The 21002-nt window shown below is 43.9% G+C and overlaps 1 protein-coding gene across 3 annotated transcripts in view; it reads right to left on the bottom strand.

Moving 5' to 3' along the window:
- The window catches only part of ADAMTS17 (ADAM metallopeptidase with thrombospondin type 1 motif 17), a 383062-nt gene that overhangs the window by 294050 nt on the left and 68010 nt on the right, over positions 1–21002 (bottom strand). For all 3 annotated transcript variants that reach the window (XM_077263365.1, XM_077263367.1, XM_077263366.1), the window contains exons 5-7: positions 15756–15839; positions 13328–13482; positions 13123–13166 (exon numbers count right to left, since the gene is read on the bottom strand). In XM_077263365.1, the coding sequence (XP_077119480.1) occupies positions 13123–13166; positions 13328–13482; positions 15756–15839 (283 nt within the window). The remainder of the gene's footprint in view (positions 1–13122; positions 13167–13327; positions 13483–15755; positions 15840–21002) is intronic.

The raw sequence follows: 21002 nt of genomic DNA, 5'->3' as shown, positions 1-21002 counted from the left end.
AGGCGGACAGAGGGGAGCGGAGCAGCGGACGGAGGACTGGGGAGGAGATCGGTGGCGGTGGGGGGGCAGATCAGGGTTTCCCCCACTGGGCTGAAGTACCACTCACCCTGTCTCTGCAGATCGGGTGAAATTGGAGTTAACCCTTTCGCCCGATCTGCAGGGACGCGATCCCTCCATGACGCCACATAGGCGTCACAGGTCGGATTGGCACCGACTTTCATGACGCCTACGTGGAGTCACAGGTCGGGAAGGGGTTAACATGTAACTTGGCCTGTTAGGATGTTTTGGAGTTAAATAGCTTTTTTGTTCAGTGAATGTGACCTCCTAATGCTGCAAATTCCACAAATAAGCATTTTCAGTTCTTTAAAACATATCAAATGTTTAGAAATTCTACTGTGCCTCATAATTTGGAACAGTGCATTTTGAGTTTTTATTCATTTTGGAGATTATACTGTTATCATTGGGAGGTTTCTTCTATAAAATTCGATGTATACTCTAACGGATGATGCCTTTTATTAGACTGACTGTCATTTGCACCAACCATTTAGAAAAATCCGAGAAAAGTGTAATTTGCATAATTATTTGGAATATACACTCACCGGCCACTTTATTAGGTACACCATGCTAGTAACGGGTTGGACCCCCTTTTGCCTTCAGAACTGCCTCAATTATTCGTGGCATAGGTTCAACAAGGTGCTGGAAGCATTCCTCAGAGATTTTGGTCCATATTGACATGATGGCATCACACAGTTGCCGCAGATTTGTCGGCTGCACATCCCAAAGATGCTCCATACAAGGCAGGATGGATCCATGCTTTCATGTTGTTTACGCCAAATTCTGACCCTACCATCCGAATGTCGCAGCAGAAATCGAGACTCATCAGACCAAGCAACGTTTTTCCAATCTTCTACTGTCCAATTTCGATGAGCTTGTACAAATTGTAGCCTCAGTTTCCTGTTCTTAGCTGAAAGGAGTGGTACCCGGTGTGGTCTTCTGCTGCTGTAGCCCATCTGTCTCAAAGATCGACGCACTGTGCGTTCAGAGATGCTCTTAGGCCTACCTTGGTTGTAACGGGTGGCGATTTGAGTCACTGTTGCCTTTCTATCAGCTCGAACCAGTCTGCCCATTCTCCTCTGACCTCTGGCATCAACAAGGCATTTCCGCCCACAGAACTGCCGCTCACTGGATTTTTTTTCTTTTTCGGACCATTCTCTGTAAACCCTAGAGATGGTTGTGCGTGAAAATCCCAGTAGATCAGCAGTTTCTGAAATACTCAGACCAGCCCTTCTGGCACCAACAACCATGCCACGTTCAAAGGCACTCAAATCACCTTTCTTCCCCATACTGATGCTCGGTTTGAACTGCAGGAGATTGTCTTGACCATGTCTAAATGCCTAAATGCACTGAGTTGCCGCCATGTGATTGGCTGATTAGAAATTAAGTGTTAACAAGAAGTTGGACAGGTGTACCTAATAAAGTGGCCGGTGAGTGTATATATATATATATATATATATATATATATATATATATATATATATATATATATATATATATATATATATATATATATATATATATATATATATATATATATATATATGTATGTATGTATATATATATATATATATATATTTATTGTAGGGGTTGTACTTGCTCAGGTGCGGCGGGTGACACTCAGGAGACACGTTCCATTAAAAGTTCACAGGGTTTATTGCTCCATAAACCACATAGCAACAGGAACAACAGGTAAACAGTCTTACATCAAACAGATGAATCCTCATTGTCCATAGTAGAGCTCCGCTCTCTCAGGTCTGTGGGCACACAGACTGTGCCATGTCCAGCACGTAGGCTCTCCAGCCTAAGTATGGTCTCTGTGTGCTGTTCAGGACGTCTGTCCCCACGTGGAACCGTCCAACACAGGCCACTCTGCAGTGTCCAGCCAGGACACATGGAAGTGTGCCCACCCTCACAGACTCCCACACACTCACACCATGTGCTACACACACCTCCTTTACATAGGTGTAACCACACCCAGGTACCTGTCACATGGCCAGTCAGGTGAGCGTGACATCACCACAGGTCCTTAAACAAAACCATGTTAGGTATTCAGACACGCCTCTTTAGGTGGGTTTGTAGGTGACTGGACCCACCCATCTCTCCAATCACCTGGAAGCCTTCCCAATGTAAACAAATCCCTCAGCAGTAGATCTGCTTGAGCAAAACATACCCTGGCTTCCATCACAGGGCCACCCACCTCTGCGATATATACCGCCCATTAATCACATGACCAGTCGCTATGCCACAAAGATATAGATATATATATACAGTGGGTCAAAAAAAGTATTTAGTCATTCAGCAATAGTGCAAGTTCCACCACTTAAAAAGATGAGAGGCGTCTGTAATTTACATCATAGGTAGACCTCAACTATGGGAGACAAACTGAGAAAAAAAAATCCAGAAAATCACATTGTCTGTTTTTTTATCATTTTATTTGCATATTATGGTGGAAAATAAGTATTTGGTCAGAAACAAAATTTCATCTGAATACTTTGTAATATATCCTTTGTTGGCAATGACAGAGGTCAAACGTTTTCTGTAAGTCTTCACAAGGTTGCCACACACTGTTGTTGGTATGTTGGCCCATTCCTCCATGCAGATCTCCTCTAGATGTTTTTTGGCTTTTCGCTTGGCAACACGGACTTTCAACTCCCTCCAAAGGTTTTCTATAGGGTTGAGATCTGGAGACTGGCTAGGCCACTCCAGGACCTTGAAATGCTTCTTACGAAGCCACTCCTTCGTTGCCCTGGCGGTGTGCTTTGGATCATTGTCATGTTGAAAGACCCAGCCACGTTTCATCTTCAATGCCCTTGCTGATGGAAGGAGGTTTGCACTCAAAATCTCACGATACATGGCCCCATTCATTCTTTCATGTACCCGGATCAGTCGTCCTGGCCCCTTTACAGAGAAACAGCCCCAAAGCATGATGTTTCCACCACCATGCTTTACAGTAGGTATGGTGTTTGATGGATGCAACTCAGTATTCTTTTTCCTCCAAACACGACAAGTTGTGTTTCTACCAAACAGTTCCAGTTTGGTTTCATCAGACCATAGGACATTCTCCCAAAACTCCTCTGGATCATCCAAATGCTCTCTAGCAAACTTCAGACGGGCCCGGACATGTACTGGCTTAAGCAGTGGGACACGTCTGGCACTGCAGGATCTGAGTCCATGGTGGCGTAGTGTGTTACTTATGGTAGGCCTTGTTACATTGGTCCCAGCTCTCTGCAGTTCATTCACTAGGTCCCGCCGCGTGGTTCTGGGATTTTTGCTCACCGTTCTTGTGATCATTCTGACCCCACGGGGTGGGATTTTGCGTTACAGAATGCTGTAGATAAGCCCCTGATGATGGTGAGCTTACCTCATCATCGATTTTGGGGGGTGACAGGTTCCCTTTAATGCAGATAACAAGTTGATTAGGAGCATTTAACTGGTCTGTAGGAGCCAGAACTCTTAATGGTTGGTGGGGGAACATGCAAATAAATTCATATAATTTATACAATGTGATTTTCTGGACTTTATTTTTTATATTCTATCTCTCAATGTTAAAATTAACCTAGCCTTAAAATTATAGACTGTTCAGGTCTGTGTCAGTGGGCAAACTTACAAAATCAGCAAGGGATGAAATACTTAGTTCCCGCACTGTATGTATGTATACACATACACACACACATTGTGTAAGTGTATAGTGCCCTGCGAAAGTATTCGGCTCCCTGCAACTTTTCAACCTTTTCCCACATGTCATGCTTCAAACATAAAGATACCAAATGTAAATTTTTGGCGAAGAATCAACAACAAGTGGAACACAATTGTGAAGTTGAACGAAATGTATTGGTTATTTTAAATTTTTGTGGAAATTCAAAAACTGAAAAGTGGGGCATGCAATATTATTCGGCCCCTTTCAGTGTTCAGTATGTGCCTGGAGAGGCAGCACTGCAGGAAAGAGTTGCTTGGACTTGTAAACCTGAACAGTGTTTGTTCTACCAGCCGTGAGCAGGAGGAACCCCGCTCACAGAAGGACTGTGTTTGTTCAGCCACCTTTTTGTTTAGTTTTCCTGTTTTGCCCAGTGGGCTGTATTTGTTTTACTACATCTTGGTTTATGCTGCCTACAATAAACCAAAAGAAGTTCTTAAAGCTGCAGTGTAGCACATTACCAGGGCCGGACTGGGACTAAAATTCAGCCCTGGCATTTGAAGTCACACAGGCCCACTTGTCGCATGGTGACTGTATAATATCTTTGTACACTTGTAGGCTACAAGAAGTGAGGGGAGTGTAACACGACTATATAACATATAATTACAGCTGTATCCAGCATTACAGCACAGCCCCCATAGACTATAATACAGCACAGCCCCCATAGAATGTAATACAACACAGCCCCCATAGAATGTAATACAACACAGCCCCCATAGAATGTAATACAACACAGCCCCCATAGACTATAATACAGCACAGCCCCCATAGACTATAATACAGCACAGCCCCAATAGAATGTAATACAGCACAGCCCCCATAGAATGTAATGCAGCCAGCCCCATAGAATGTAATACAGAACAGCCCCATATAATTTAATGCAGCACAGTCCCCATAGAATGTAATGCAGCACAGCCCCCATAGAATGTAATGCAGCCAGCCCCATAGAATTAAATGCAGCACAGCCCCATAGAATGTAATACAGCACAGCCCCATATAATATAATGCAGCACAGCCCCATAGAATATAATGCAGCACAGCCCCATACAATATAATGCAGCACAGCCACCATACAATGTAATGCAGCCAGCCCCATAGAATATAATGCAGCACAGGCCCATAGAATATAATGCAGCACAGGCCCATGGAATATAATGCAGCACAGGCCCATGGAATGGAATGCAGCCAGCCCCATAGAATATAATGCAGCACAGGCCCATGGAATGGAATGCAGCCAGGCCCATCGAATGTAATGCAGCACAGGCCCATGGAATGGAATGCAGCCAGCCCCCATAGAATGTAATGCAGGCAGGCAGCCCCCATAGAATGTAATGCAGGCAGGCAGCCCCCATAGAATGTAATGCAGGCAGGCAGCCCCCATAGAATGTAATGCAGGCAGGCAGCCCCCATAGAATGTAATGCAGGCAGGCAGCCCCCATAGAATGTAATGCAGGCAGGCAGCCCCCATAGAATGTAATGCAGGCAGGCAGCCCCCATAGAATGTAATGCATGCAGGCAGCCCCCATAGAATGTAATGCAGGCAGGCAGCCCCCCCCCCCCCCCAATAGCTCCACAATCCAGTCATCACTCATTGATTAAAAAAACAAACACACTACTCACCTCTCTCCTCGTGTCCCGCGCTGCTCCTGGCTCCGGCCTCAGCAGTCGCAGTCTGCCCGCCCGGTCACACAGCAGGTGCGCGATGATATGACGTCATCGCGCACCCGCAGTGTCAGCGACAGGCAGAGCGGGGAATGATGGGAGAGGGGGCGTCAGCAGACGCTCTCTCCTCCATCATTGCATTCAACTGTACCGGCGTCTATGACGCCGGTATAGTTGAATGCGGGGCCGGGAGTGTGCCGCGACAGCGTGGGGAGTGTGCCGACAGCGGCACATTCGAGCGGCCCACTACTGCCATCGGCCCTTCTGGCATTTGCCAGAACTGCCCTATGGCCAGTCCGGCCCTGAACATTACATATATCCAAAGTAGGCGAAATATGTTTTTTGTCAATAAAATACAGTAGTGGATCAATGGTGAGGACACAAAAGGAGTCATCACCAAGGACAAAAAATATAATCAGTAAGCAATTGAGCCCTCTGAGAAAGCCCATTTGTCCATCCACTTCACTTTTTCTTTTTATATATTTCGAAATGACAAAAAATACAATACTCCATTCACAAAAAATGTGTCAGGTTATAGAGATTAAGGTGTTGTAGTATAGGAGGTCCACTCTTGGAAGATGTGCCATCACCAGCTCCTTGCAAGTGTTGGTCTGGCAGTGAAAATAGGTTGGATATAATTGCTCTGTGACTTCATGTGAATTAGGCATTACTAAGAGCTTCCACTGGCCTGGTATGGAAATATCTCTATTCATAGGGACTGTAGGAGTTAAATACGGTAACTCCATACTAAAATTAGATGAATCTGTAATGCAAAATTGAGAACTTGATTGAGTTGCAGATGTAATTCACAGACAGGATGAAAAAAAAAAACATTACTTAGTGAGAGGTTAGTTGGTAAAAATTCAGTAAATGTTGCTTGAAGCCTCTTCAAATAATGGGAAAAAACGTTGGATGTATCCAATACTTTATGTCCATTGAAAATGAATACCTGTACTACCAATTGTCTCAATTGTGGCAAAGTCCTATTGAACAAAATCAAAAGTAGTGTGTCACATTCGACAGATGCAGTATTCCTGGAATTTTAGTACAAGTTACACAGAACCACAAGTGCTCATGTCGCCAGAGCTTGAAGGGTTTTGTCAAGCCTTAGTCTACCAGTCTAGTGTCACTATGTGACTGCAGACTTGTGAATCCTCGCATTGTGTGCACTGCGTGCTGTGAGGATTCAGCAATGTAGGAAGCAATTTGTATGTGATTTCCATACTTCTGGCCACATTTTGACTAGACTGTCTGGCCTCGATCAAAACACTTGAATTGAGCGACTGTCTAGTTGGCATGTGACCACATGTATGCAAACATTCGCTCTCCACTCCCAGCTCCGGAGTGTCCTTGCAATGCACACAATATGAGGATTCATGAGACTGCAGTCACATAAAGAGAATGCAGATTTGTAGCCTAACGTCAGACAAATCTTTTAAGGAAATGAGATGAGTTACTGATTAACAGTAAAATATGATGCACAATTTGTTTAGGCTAGGGTTACACAGTGACATGTGTCACGCGACACTGAAATTGCAGCATTGCATCTAATGATTTCCCCTAGTTTTGACTGCTACACAGAGTCGCAATTGTTTCCAGTCCATTGTGTTGTTTTTTTAGGAGACAAAAGTCACCCCATTTTGGAAACTAGACCCCTGAAGGGATTCATCTATTGGTGTACTGAGCATTTTGAACCTACGGATGATTAACAAAAGGTTATAACCTTTAGATGTGAAGACAAAAACATACTTTTTTTTCTATTAAAATACTGTTCTAGCACCAAATTTATAATGTAGGCAAGGGGCAATAGGAAAAAATGAACCCCATAATTTGTTATTTTTTTTTTTTTTTTTTTTGAATGTGACAGTACCCCATATGTCGTTACACACTACTGTTTGAGCACACGGCAGGGACCAGGTGGGAAGGAGTGCCACTTGGTTTTTAGAACGTAGATTCCGTTTGAATAGATTGTGGGCTCCATGAGTCAGCTCCTGAGGCACCAGATCAGCAGAAAAAAATAGTTAGTAGAGATGGGCAAACTCGAACAGTAAAGTTCAGCATTCGTACCAAACACCTACTGTTCGGGCATGGACACCAAACAGGAACTTCACCAGTGAGTCTGTATTACTGTTCCGGTTCAGTCCCCAGAACATCGGGTGTTCCTCGCACTGTTATGTGCATGACAGAGCGGCAAACACTGCTTCTGATCGGCGGTAAAATCATTACCACCAGTCAGAGAGCCATGGCTCCCATGCTGTCAAATAACACTGAGCCCGTAGATGTGATCGGAGGTAAAAAGTTTACCTCCGGTCACTGGTGTCGGCTGATGGGATGACTGCACCCAGCAGCCTATGCGTGCTGCCGCAAATAACAGTGAGAGCAGGAGCAGCTGATTGGAGAATTCATGAGCTGGTGCCTGCGTTGTAAATAAATAATAAAGAAAAACAGCGTGGGTTCCCCTGTATTTTGGATAACCAGCCAGGCAAAACTCACAGCTGGGGGATGCATCAAGGCTGGTTATCAAGAACAGAGGGGTCCCTGCTCCAATTTTTTTAATTGGTTAGATAAATAATTAAAAAATTGCATGGGGTCCCCCTCATTTTTGACAACCAACAAAGCTAAAGCAGACAGCTGGGGGCTGGTATTCTCAGGCTGGTAAGGGGCCATGGATATTGCCTTCGCCAGCCTAAATGGAATGGGCATTGACGCGAGTATGGTTTAATTTAGATTCATTAAAAGTAGTCTGTGTCCTTCTTTCAATTAAAAGACTTTATTCTGGCGGTGTGTTTATTTACAATATAACTATAAGATAGAATTAGGAATGGATAGGTGCCTTATAGATGACTCCCCATTACCAAGTTGTGGGCTTGATGTCACCGGACAATACACAGGTCAGATCAACCCCACAAATATGAACCCCACTTGCCACCACATGGCAAGTGGGAAGAGCCTGGCAAAGCGCCAGAATTGGCACATCAAATAGATGCGCCTATTCTGGGTGGCTGCGAGCTGCTATTTTTATGTTGAGGGTTCCTATTGTCCATCGCCCCTTACCAGCCTGAGCATACCAGCCCCCAACTGTCTGCTTTAGCAAGGATGGTTGTTAAAAAAAAGTGGGAAGACCTCGCATTTTTATTTATTATTTAAAGAATTTAAAAAAACAGAGTGGGAACCCCTCTATTCTTGGTAACCAACCTTGCTAACGCTGACAGCTTAAGGTTGCAGCCCCCAGCTGTCAGGAACCCACACTTTTTTTATTTTTATTTATTTATTTATTTAGAGCAAAAGCGCAGGCTGAAGGGTGTAGTAGCCCCATCAGTTGACGCCAGTGACCGAAGGTAAACATTATACCTCCGATCAGATTTGCGAGCTCACTGTCATTTGACAGCATGGGAACCTTGGCTGTCTGACAGGCGGTCAGGACCGGCTCCAGGTTTTTGTGGGCCTGTTCTGCTCCAGACTCCTCATCGTTGGTGTCTTCCAGCTCTCTATGACTGTTCAGGCACAGGATGCACACTAGTGACGTCATCGCGCCCTCAGTCAGAGAAAGCGGAAGACGCCACAGAGTTAGAGTGGGGGGGAGAGGCGTGTATTGCAAGCGCCGTGGCCAGGTGAGGATCCCACTCGCGGGCACCCGCCGGCAGAAGCCGCCGGATCGGAACATCCACGGGTCCACCCATCTCTAGTAGTGAGTATTTTGATCCCACAGATGCATCACAGAATTGTATAACATTGGGACATGTGTTCTACACCGAGCACTTACGCTGGGATTTCCGTGTAAATCCCACAAAAATGCAATTCAGATCCCTGATGGAACCGCTCACCATAATGAGACATTTTGGAGTTCATTTGCAGTCTGTTCCGGTGGTGTCCAACTTTCTAGGTGTGCACAGAACTGTGGTCTTTCACACTTGTGTGCTAAAAAGACACCTAAAATATACTGTTCTGTGGCAAATGCCAAGCGTCCTGCACGGTGTTGGGCTGTGAGCACAACCCCCATCTGTGGACGTCGGGCACTCAGACCATCCTCATGGAGTCGGTTTCTAACCGTTTGTGCAGACACATGCACATTTGTGGCCTGCTGGAGGTCATTTTGCAGGGCTCTGGAAGTGCTCCTCCTGTTCCTCCTTGCACAAAGGCTGAGTTAACGGTCCTGTTGCTGGGTTGTTACCCTCCTACGGCCCCCTCCATGTCTCCTGGTGTACTGGCCTGTCTCATGGTAGCGCCTCCAGCCTCTGGACACTACGCTGACAGACACAGCAAACCTTCTTGCCACAGCTCGCATTGATGTGCCATCCTGGATGATCTGCACTACCTGAGCCACTTGTGTGGGTTGTAGAGTCTCATGCTACCACGAGTGTGAAAGCACAACCAACATTCAAAAGTGACCAAAACATCAGCCAGAAAGCATTGGTACTGAGATGTGGTCTGTGGTCCCCACCTGCAGAACCACTCCTTTATTGAGTGTGTCTTGATAATTGCCAATAATTTCCATCTGTTGTCTACTCCATTTGCACAACAGCATGTGAAATTGATTGTCAAACAGTGTTGCTTCCTAAGTGGACAGTTTGATTTGACAGAAGTTTGATTTACTTGGAGTTATATTCTGTTGTTTAAGTGTTCCCTTTATTTTTTGAGCAGTGTAATTATTAGTGATGAGCGAGTGTACTCGTTGCTCGGGTGGTCTCCGAGTATTTATGACTGCTCGGAGATTTAGTTTTCCTAATGGCAGCTGAATGATTTACAGCTTCTAGCCAGCTTGATTACATGTGGGGATGTAATCAACCAGGCAACCCCCACATGTACTCAAGAATGACCTCGCCATCACAGGTCATTGTCTCGCAAGGCATTACTGGGAACGGGAGCATTGCGAGCATCGGGAAGGCTGCGAGGGACGCCGGAAGGTGAGAATATCAAGATTTTTTATTTTTTTTTATTATTTTTAACATTAAAAATAGATACCAATAAAAGTAAAATTAATTGAGACATCAGTAGGTTAAGTGTTTTTGAATATCCATATTGAATCAGGAGCCCCATATAATGATCCATAAAGTTTATGATGGGCCCCATAAGATGCTCCATATTAAAATATACCCCATATAATCCTGCATAAAGGCCCCATAAGATGCTCCATAGACACATTTGCCCAATATAATGCAGCACAAACGTTGATTATGGCCCCATAAGATGCTCCATAAAGATATTTGCCCCATATAGTGCTGCACAAACGTTGATTATGGCCCCATACAGACACTTGCCCCATATAGTGCTGCACAAAACATTGATTATGGCCCTATAAAGACACTTGCCCCATATAGTGCTGCACAAACGTTATGGCCCCATAAGATGCTCTATACAGACACTTGCCCCATTATAGTGCTGCACAAACGTTATGGCCCCATAAGATGCTCTATACAGACACTTGCCCTATTATAGTGCTGCACAAACGTTATGGCCCCAGAAGGTGCTCCATACAGACACTTGCCCTATTTGTAAGGTTGCTGTGATTAAAAAAAAAAAAAAAAAATCACATACTCACCTCTCCATCGCTCAGGCCCCCGACACTTTCATTATTCACCTTACTTCATTCCGGCGCCGCTCCATCTTCAGGGTCTTCTGCACTGACGTTCAGGCAGAGGGCGCGCACTAACCACGTCACCGCGCCCTCTGACCTGAGCGTCACTGCAGAAGACGGAGCAGCGCTGGAACGGGGAACAGGTGAATATCGCGCAGCGCTCCCCCTCACCGTTATACTCACCTGCTCCTGGCGCTGTGCAGTCCCTGCTTCCACGGCACTGCTGCTTCTTCCTGTACTGAGAAGTCACTGTTATCGCTCTTTACAGGAATGAATATGCGGCTCCACCCTTATGGGAGTTGGAGCCGCATATTCATTACTGTAATGAGCGGTACCATGTGACCGCTCAGTACAGGAAGAAGCTGCCGGCACCGGGGAAAAGACGTGCAGGGACCGTGCCAGGAGCAGGTGAGTATAATTAGACAGCCCCCGCTCCCCCTCCCCTGCCGACCCCTGGGTATGACTCGCGTATAAGCCGAGAGGGGGACTTTCAGCCGAAAAAAATGGGCTGAAAATCTCGGCTTATACTCGAGTATATACGGTATATCTTTTTACTATTGATGCTGCATAGGCAGCATCAATAGTCAAAAGAGAGAGCGAGAGAGAATTTCCCTGACTGGAAATTCTTCCGCGCATGCTCAGTTTCAAAAGACTGCATCAGTCGCTGGATTTCTGCTTTTGACATTTAGCGACGGATCCTGCGCCCATAGGTTTCCATTATAGCCAATGACGGACAGCGCAGGATCCGTCACAGAGCGATTTTCCGACGTATAGAAAAAACGTTCCTGTGTGCTTGGTCTCCGCCCGATGGACAGCAATTTTACGACGGATCCAGTGCACGACGGATGAAACGGAAGGCGATCCGTCAAAATCCGTCGGTAATACAAATCTATGAGAAAAAAACGGATCCAGCAGAAACATTTGCTGGATGCGATTTTTTTTCACAAAACGACGCATTGTGACGGAAAAAGAAAGACGGAAGTATGAAAGAGGCCTAATACAGATATGAACAGAGCCAAAAATGTGCAAAAACAATTTTAGAAAAATTGAGTTTATTTTTGGACTTTAACTATATTTCTACTTTTAAGGGCTCATGCAGACGTCCATGCAAATCGATCCGATCACTGACTGCTAGTGCACGGACTGGCAACGGGTCTCCCAACCCAAGAGTGACAGCCTCATAGAAATATATGAAGCTTTGACTCTCGGGTCAGAAGCCCTAAAGCTGAGCATAATTGTTTATAAAGAACGACAAATTCTACATCATTCTACAAAATTCTACAATAAAGCATAACCAAGATACAAAGTGGAGGTACAACTTTTTAATGACACCATTACTAAATGATGCTGAGAAAAATCCATGTATGAAGCTCTGTTGAAAAACATATTTTTGGTCCATTGCAGACTGTGTGTACATCAACTGCACATGGACCAGTGTAAGTCAACGGCACAATTTAAACATTTACACACTAGTCAAGTATGATTTGTAGAGTTTCTCTCGTGAACTCAATATGCTTAATATCAATAAGTAGCACTTCAGAGCAAAAAAACACAGCATCCATTTTTCATTGATCCACTATAAAAAATACACAGGAAATAGAGTGGAATCTTTATAATGATTGTAAAAAAAATGGATGTCAATATAGGAAATACATACATGGACCAGATGCGTGATGTTTAATGAGCAATTTGTCATATGTTCTTCTGAACTCAGTCTTACATTGTGTTTGGAATATAACACATATTGTATTTGTCACAAGCTGAAGTCCAAATCAGGAATATCACACTAAAGACACAAGTTCTGGGGTGAATACCAGAATTGGTTTGGCTATAACTGGCAAATGGAACGGATACTCAGGGGTTTGTATAGCAAGCAGCTCAACAGAAGGCCGATAGCAGGAAGAAAGACAAACTTACTAGTATTTAACATCAATGCTTCCGACTGGCCAGAGCCAAGAGCCACGAGACGTAGGTGGCAATCAAAATGAGAACAGAGGAGACAGAGACAGATGTCACGTTATCATACTTACATCTGAAGCTGTAGCAAAAACTGTCAAGACTAAACTGAAGCAATTCAAGATAGACAAAAAAGTGCCAAAACAATGCTAATAAGGAGGTTTCATCACATGCTTACCTACAGTATCACATGGTTCATCCTTATGGACACAAAAGTCAGTTCTGGTGAAGGAATAAGAGACAGTATAATTAATTCTTAATACTGTATAGGAGGAATTATTTTCTAAATTTTAATACTAAATCTGCTTTGGATTAAAAAGAAGCAACAAAACTATAACAACTGATCAAAGGAGAATAAGGAAACAGATGGATTTATTCTGTACCTGGTCATGAACACTGCTACATCCACAGGTACTTCATCCTTGGCTCCTGGTACATAATTGTTTCCCAAGTACTTAGCTCCTCCATACTCTTCATTTTGCCAGTGACAAAAACTCTCTAAAGACCTTTCTCCATGATGTCCTATAGACAGCTTTGTCTACAACATGGAAAGATGTATTCATTAAATGTTTTACCATCCTGCCACCAGAACATGCTCTCGGACACATTAATTGCAAACTAATCAACATTAAAATTGTAACATTAGGAAGGAACAGTAAAGAAATAAAGGAAATCACAGGATCTAGTCTGTTCCAGAGTGATTTATCATATCAGACCAGCTATCTGGAGTATAGGGATATGTATGTGTCTCCTGTTGGTGAAATTTAATGTAAAATTCAGTTTCTGCTCTAGTTCTGTATAAGAATATATACAAAATCATTAACACTGAAATTATTACACCAAGTAGGAAAAGTCATGGAATTATTGAAATCACAGGATCGATAAACATATTAATGATGTGGAAATGATAAAAAAACGAAAATTACATTTTTAAAACATATCGATTATGAGCGTCACACACAGAAATACTCACTTACAACCCTTACCCTGCAGTAACCTCACTACTTAAGTTATTTGCTTATTTTGTTGTTATTCTAGATTATCTTAAATGACAATAGTGTGAATGAGCACCTAGACATTGCACTTATACCAACATGTGTTCCTGCTCATTTCTTTGATTTTGCCTTATGATAATGGTTATCTGATCTGAGGAATATTCTGCCTCGATGAACGTACTTTCACACACAAATCATCAATATCAGCTGCTGGCATCTCCCTTTGCCATTGTAGGCCAATGATGTTCCAGATGTGCTCAGTGAGAAACAAATCCCGAGATGTTGAAGGCCATGGAAGCATATTTAGGCCTCATAAGCTGCTCAGTAGCACGAGCAACATGTGGCCTGGATTTCTTGTGTTCAAAAAGGACTCCTGATACTTTAAGAAATGGCCGTATTACTGATTATATGAACAAATCAATGTAGTGTCGAGCCATTAGTGTACCTGTACTGAAGTCTATAGCAGAGGTCCCAAACCTTTCTGAGCTTGCGAGCCACATCTAGCTATGAAAGAGGGTCGCGAGCCACATTCAGCTCTGAGAGAGTGTCGTGAGCCACAACCAGCTCCTTCCCCACTCACAGTAGTGACACCCAGAGCCCCCATTATGGTAAAATGACAACCAAAGCTTTTCCACTGAAATCACACAAAGGCAGTATGCCATGCTCCACGGTTTCTCTCTCACCCCCCATTCAGATCTGCTCTTCTGTACAGGGCTACACACAAAAGTCACCATTTAGAGATCTGCTCTTAATAGTTATTTACACCTGGTGCCAATGCACCAAGCTGGCAGACAGTCGTGAGCCACACATTATGGGCCCGCTAGCCACATGTGGCTCCCGAGCTACAGGTTGGGGACCCCTGGTCTATAGGGTCTCACTACAGCACACTGTCACCACACACCATAATTCCAGGAGTAGGACCGGTGTGACGTTTCCTTATTAATGCCTTTTCATGGCATTGCTAACACGGTCTCCAGACATCTCTCCATCTAGCACAGCCTCCAATGCATCCAAGACAAAAGAGGATAAACCTCTATTCCAGCCTTCACTGCCATCTAGCACTGCACCATGATAGTTTTTGAGACATGGCATGAGGTCAATGAAACAAACACTTAGTTGGACGTCTGTCTCGTAGTTCAATGTCATGAAAAAGCTTTCTGATGGTTTGTGTAGACACTGCTTAAAACCTTAGACTTGGTATGTGACATCTAGCAAAACAGAAAAAAAAAATCAACTGTGGAACCAGGGGTACAGCCACACATCAAAAGGTACGAGAACACCAAGCCGCACGTTGCTTGTGCTACTTTGAGCAGCCTGCGTGGCCTAAATGTGACACCATGGACTGCGGCATCTCAAGACTTGTCCCAGATTTGCTGAATGGGAGACATCGTTGGTTGGCAATTACAAAAACATAGGACAGCAGCAGATCTCAACGATTTGCCCAAGTGCGTTCAGAGCCTCAGATCATTTATCAGACAACCATTAATAAGATCTTTGATAGAAGCCAAGGTGTGTAAGTGTGGGGATTTCTGCACGTGGTGCCCACTCTCGATACTTAATAAATCAAGTGGTTTCGAAAATATTGCTTCCGTTTCCTCATCATTTACATATCATTAACATGGCTACTGATACTGTCATTTACATAATTGCTCAACTTTTCTTTCTTGGAGTTGCAATTTCAGTCTTGAAGAGTGCATAGTGTGACCCAAATATGAGCATACATCACTTATGAAATCGTCAATGGTCTATGTGAATTGCAAAAGGTTGATTGGCATTGCAAATACACAAAATGGTTGTACTGGCTTTTAAAGCTTACCGGGCGGCTGTGGAGCAAAACCAGCTTTGTGACACGAATATCAACTTTAATTCCGAGGCTTTGGTGTTGAAACATATTGTAGACCTGAATGATGAAATAAAATAAAGTTTAGCCATTAATCACAGGTTAAGGAGAATTTATATGTAAATACTCAGCATAGAATTTGGAATTCTATAGCTTTTCAGAGTATAATATGAAAACGCAGAATACTGACCTCTGACAGATAATCAATGTATGTAATAAACATAAAAGAGCAAAAATAAAAACTGAATGCTCTATCTTCTATAGGGGACTCCTGTCACCCTGAGTCTATATGGCTAATAAGCTCAACTAAAAGTTTCCCCATTCAACTTTTTGTACAAATTAAGTCTTTGTCGTCATAAAAATATTGAAATCAGCTTTTACTCAGCCTCTCTGGATTCCGTGCTCTGAATCCATCGCTGCTTTGGTGATTGTGTATAAGCTGCATTGGCAAGGAGGAATTTGTACGAAAAATGGAAAGAGGAAAACAACCCGTTTAGGCTAGTTTCACACTAGCGTTCGGCAGGGCTGTGGATGGCAGCCTTCTTCCTTCGTTAAGCCCCGCCCACTGCTGCACCTCTTCCTTCAGCTCCACCTACGTCTGCATGCGCCTGCGTACCCTATCTTTAACATTGGGTACGCAGGCCATGTGGATGTATGCGGATGCCTCCGCAAGCATTGTTTTGACGCTGCGCCGACTGCAACAAAATGCAACATGTCGCATTCGATGCAGTTCAGCGCAAACGACGCATGTGGAGGCATCTGCATACATCCGCATGGCCTGCGTACCAATTTTAAAGATAGGGTACAGGATGCATGCAGATGTAGGCGTAGCTGAAGGAAAAGGAGCAGCAGTGGGCGGGGCTTAACGAAGGAAGAAGGCTGCCATCCGCAGCCCTGCCAAACACTGGTGTGAAACTAGCCTTAGAAGAGGAATGATTTCTATACTTGACTTTATCTTTAAATTCTCCTCCACAGAATAGAAAACCCAAGATCATGGAAGAAGGGAACTTAACCCCTTCATGACCTTGGGATTTTCCGTTTTTTGTTTTTCGCTCCCCTCCTTCCCAGAGCCATAACTTTTTTACTTTTCCGTCAATATGGCCATGTAAGGGCTTATTTTTTGCGGGACGAGTTGTACTTTTGAACAACATCATTGGTTTTAGCATTTCGTGTACTAGAAAACGGGAAAAAAATTCCAAGTGCAGAGAAATTGCAAAAAAAGTGCTATCCCACACTGGTTTTTTGTTTGGCTTTTTTACTAGGTTCACTAAATGCTAAAACTGACCTGCCATTATGATTCTCCAAGTCATTACGAGTTCATAGACACCAAACATGTCTAGGTTCTCTTTTATCTAAGTGGTGAAAAAAAAATTCCAAATTTTGCTTAAAAAAAAAAAAAATGCGCCCTTTTCCGATACCCGTAGCGTCTCCATTTTTCATGATCTGGGGTCAGATGAGGGCTTATTTTTGGCGTGCCGAGCTGGCGTTTTTAATGATACCATTTTGGTGCAGATATGTTCTTTTGATCGCCCGTTATTGCATTTTAATGCACTGTCGCGGCGACCAAAAAAACGTAATTCTGGCGTTTCTAATTTTTTTCTCGCTATGCCATTTAGCGATCAGGTTAATCCTTTTTTTTATTGATAGATCGGGCGATTCTGAACACGGTGATACCAAATATGTGTAATGTTTGATGTTTTTTATTGATTTATTTTGAATGGGGCGAAAGGGGGGTGATTTAAGCTTTTATATTTTTTTTTTTTTTTTTTTACTTTTGCCATGCTTCAATAGCCTCCATGGGAGGCTAGAAGCTGGCACAACTCGATCGGCTCTACTACATAGCAGCGATCATTAGATCGCTGCTATGCAGCAGAAATGCAGGCTTCTATGAACACCGACCACAGGGGGGCGCTCACAGGTGGTGGTAACCACAGGGTCTCAAGGACCTCTATGGTTACCATTCTGATGCATCGCTGACCCCCGATCATGTGACGGGGGTCGGCGATGCGATCATTTCTGGCCGGATGCGCCGGTTATATGCCGCTGTCTGCGTTTGACAGCGGCATTTAACTAGTTAATAGTGGCGGGTGAATCGCGATTTCACCGGCCGCTATTGCGTGCACATGTCAGCTGTTTAAAACAGCTGACATGTCCCGGCTTTGATGCGGGCTCACCACCGGAGCCCTGCATCAAAGCGGGGTATCTGACCTCGGACGTACTATGCCGTCCGAGGTCAGAAAGGGGTTAAAGTGCTCAATGTCACTGGTGAAATGGCATCATTGCTGCGATACATTAATAAATGTTTTAGAGGTTGTATTACGTAACATGAAACATATAAGGTGGCAGTCTCCTGCCCCATCAAGAAGCCAGACAGCACCTGGCATAATGGAAGGGAAGTGAAGAACTGGCACTAGGTAAAGTTTAGATGAGCAACCTCTGAAACTTGCCCTGTTCAACCCTAAGCTCCCTGACGTCCTTAGATGGGTTCTTTCACCCCATTCAGTGACCGTGTACCTACCCCTGTCTTGCCCTAAGCAAGGCCCCAGCTAGTGCGTGGGGTAGCAGGAACGCTAGTTCTGCTCTATAATAAGAGACAGACAAGGGTAACAAAAAGAAACAATCACTCAACAGGCACCTAAACTATGGAATTGTATATAAAAAGGGAAAGGAAGGGAGGGAGAGTGTGAAGACATTTGGATATATAATTTCATATCAACCATTTGTATCTTATTTGGCCTGGGATTATAAAACCTCTTGCTTTGTCCAGCAGTGACAGGAAACAGGGCTCAGCAGGAAGCCCACATTCTTAAAGCCTCAAGGAGAAAGCTGGCACCTAGCTCAACAGGGAGGGGACAAGCCTCAAAGGCTGTGAGTGACAGATCTCACACCTTGACCAGCTCAGAGCAGGACAAAGGCCTGCTTGCCATATAGAGTTCTGCTGAAGCTGCAGACACCTTCTACAACACTACAGAAACACAATTCCATAAGGAATTACGGAGATACTATACGTCTTAGCTGTACATCGTGTATATTTCAGGTGATCCCCAGAACATGGCGTATGCCCGACTGGGTATTGACCACTTCTATGTATCTCCATACCCCTAGGTTCTAGAACAGCTAGTAGAAACCAGACAAATCTGTGTTTGCTCTTAATGCTTAGCAGGGGCCCGACCAGATCCGATGGCTCCCAAACTGCCTCCATAGAACTGTTCATTAAGGAGTTATGAACTCTCTTAGGTTGTGGAGTTTTTAGCTGCTAGAGCAAAGGGGAGGGGATTTAGGTACAACCCAGAGGGTAGGAAGGGAGTGACCCAAAGGGGGTAAATGCTTGTGTAAAGCATGGCCTATTGCTTTTTCTATGGGGAGGTTGCGACAACATATCATGTGGAGAGAAGTCAAGGAACAGAAGGGACCACAAGCCTCCCATGTGGTAGCCCCTCCTCCGAAACCAGGCCTTTCATCTACTGGTAACTGACCCATATATTCTGCTCATATTTTTTGTCCTACCACTATCTGTATTTGCTTATCTAACCATTGTATATGTGTATCCATTGTGTACATAGTGTATTGTTTAGTGTGCCCTTAAGGTGATTAAATATAACATTTAAACTTGGGCTGCTCTTTTATCTCGATCCACACATCCGTTTCTCAGTTTGCCTTTCCATGCTACCATGGCTGGTTTCTGGCCCGATAGAATCCCGGTCCCTTAACGGGATTCTATCTGATGGCAGTCCTATTAGGCTGGCAGCGCTTTGTTTCAATGGTGCTTGTGAAAGGGGCCTGTCAGGGTTGTGAGGGAGTGTGATGCCACTTCAGTGACTGCGTGGACCACATCCTCTCACTCCTCGTGCCTCCCTGGGCCCACGTGGGCATGGGAAGCCTGTGTAAAACTGTACCAAGCTGACCTTACGTGTCCCCAGAGGTTGCGGAACATCACGTTGACGAAAGTGGGAAGACCGCATTACGTGATCTATCTGACGTAATAGTATCGTCAGGCGAGGTGGCAACGTGCGTGTTCATCACAGAGAGGAAAACCAAAAGGGTGTCAATGAAAAGGAAGACACCAGACAAACTTCCAAACAGCAATCTCTGGAGACGCCTCCTAAACGACTTCTCCTTCCACCGTTCACAGCTCCAAACCCCTCCGAAGATATAGCAAGCCATCACTGACACCTACCCAAGCTAAGAGATGAGTACTTATACCAGAGCGGAGATGAAAAATCCTAATAGCTGAGAACTCATGATGGAAAGCTTTAGGAGATAAGCAGGAGTGTTAAACCCTTGCAACAAACAAGGGAAATCTGCACAGCTAACTGGAAAGCAAAGCAGATCCAACCAGTGTAGGTGTGGGAGTAGACAAGTGCGGTGATCTTCTGACCCCTGAAAAAGAATAGACCACTCTGTCGTGGTACCCCCATGATAGGCAGCTAGAATTCACATAGTTTAAAAATGGAAATTCACGGCTCTCTCAATACAAATGACCAGAGATAATCATATTAATTCTATATTATATGAACAAATTGAAGCAACAAGAACTGACACTCTGAAGCTTTTCTTTGACGTATGGACAGATACAACTCCAACAAGATCCAAATTTAAATCAAGCTTTACATTTATCACTGTGATAATTTAGGTTCTTGCCGAATGACATCAATAACTAAATCAGATCTAAGACTGTAAGTTATATTGAGTTTGCCCTTTTTGGATCTCTGGTTCTATTATATTAAGGATCATTTACACCACGTACATATTGAGTTGCTCTCATCTGAAACTAGCTGGATATATGTAGCCCCTCCCCCACACTTTTCTCTTTTGATTTCTTTCATTTGTTTGCAGTATAATTTTGTATCATAACAAAAAATCTGCATATTATATACTGAATATATAATGTCCCCTTGCAGAGGGATTGTTTGTTGTAAACTGTTTGTTTTATATGAAAATAATAAAACATTTGTTTAAACTAAAATGGAAAAAAGAAAACCCTTTTAAGGTGCCATTACTATCCACATCATCGATGTATCCATCATCAGGAGAAAAACGGAGGTCAGCAGTGAAGACTATATATGCAATGCGTCACGCATAGTCATTAATTAGGGATGGGGGGGGGCATTTAAAGGGACACTGTCACCCCCCTCCAGCCGTTATAAACTAAAAGAGCCACCTTGTGCAGCAGTAATGCTGCAGTCTAACAAGGTGGCTCTTTTAGTTTTTGATTCAGTTATT

The sequence above is a fragment of the Ranitomeya variabilis genome, chromosome 5 (genome assembly GCF_051348905.1).
Source record: "Ranitomeya variabilis isolate aRanVar5 chromosome 5, aRanVar5.hap1, whole genome shotgun sequence".
In the NCBI taxonomy this organism is placed as follows: Eukaryota; Metazoa; Chordata; class Amphibia; order Anura; family Dendrobatidae; genus Ranitomeya; species Ranitomeya variabilis.
Note: the sequence above shows the minus strand (reverse complement) of the source record. Positions and strands in the feature narration are given on the sequence as shown.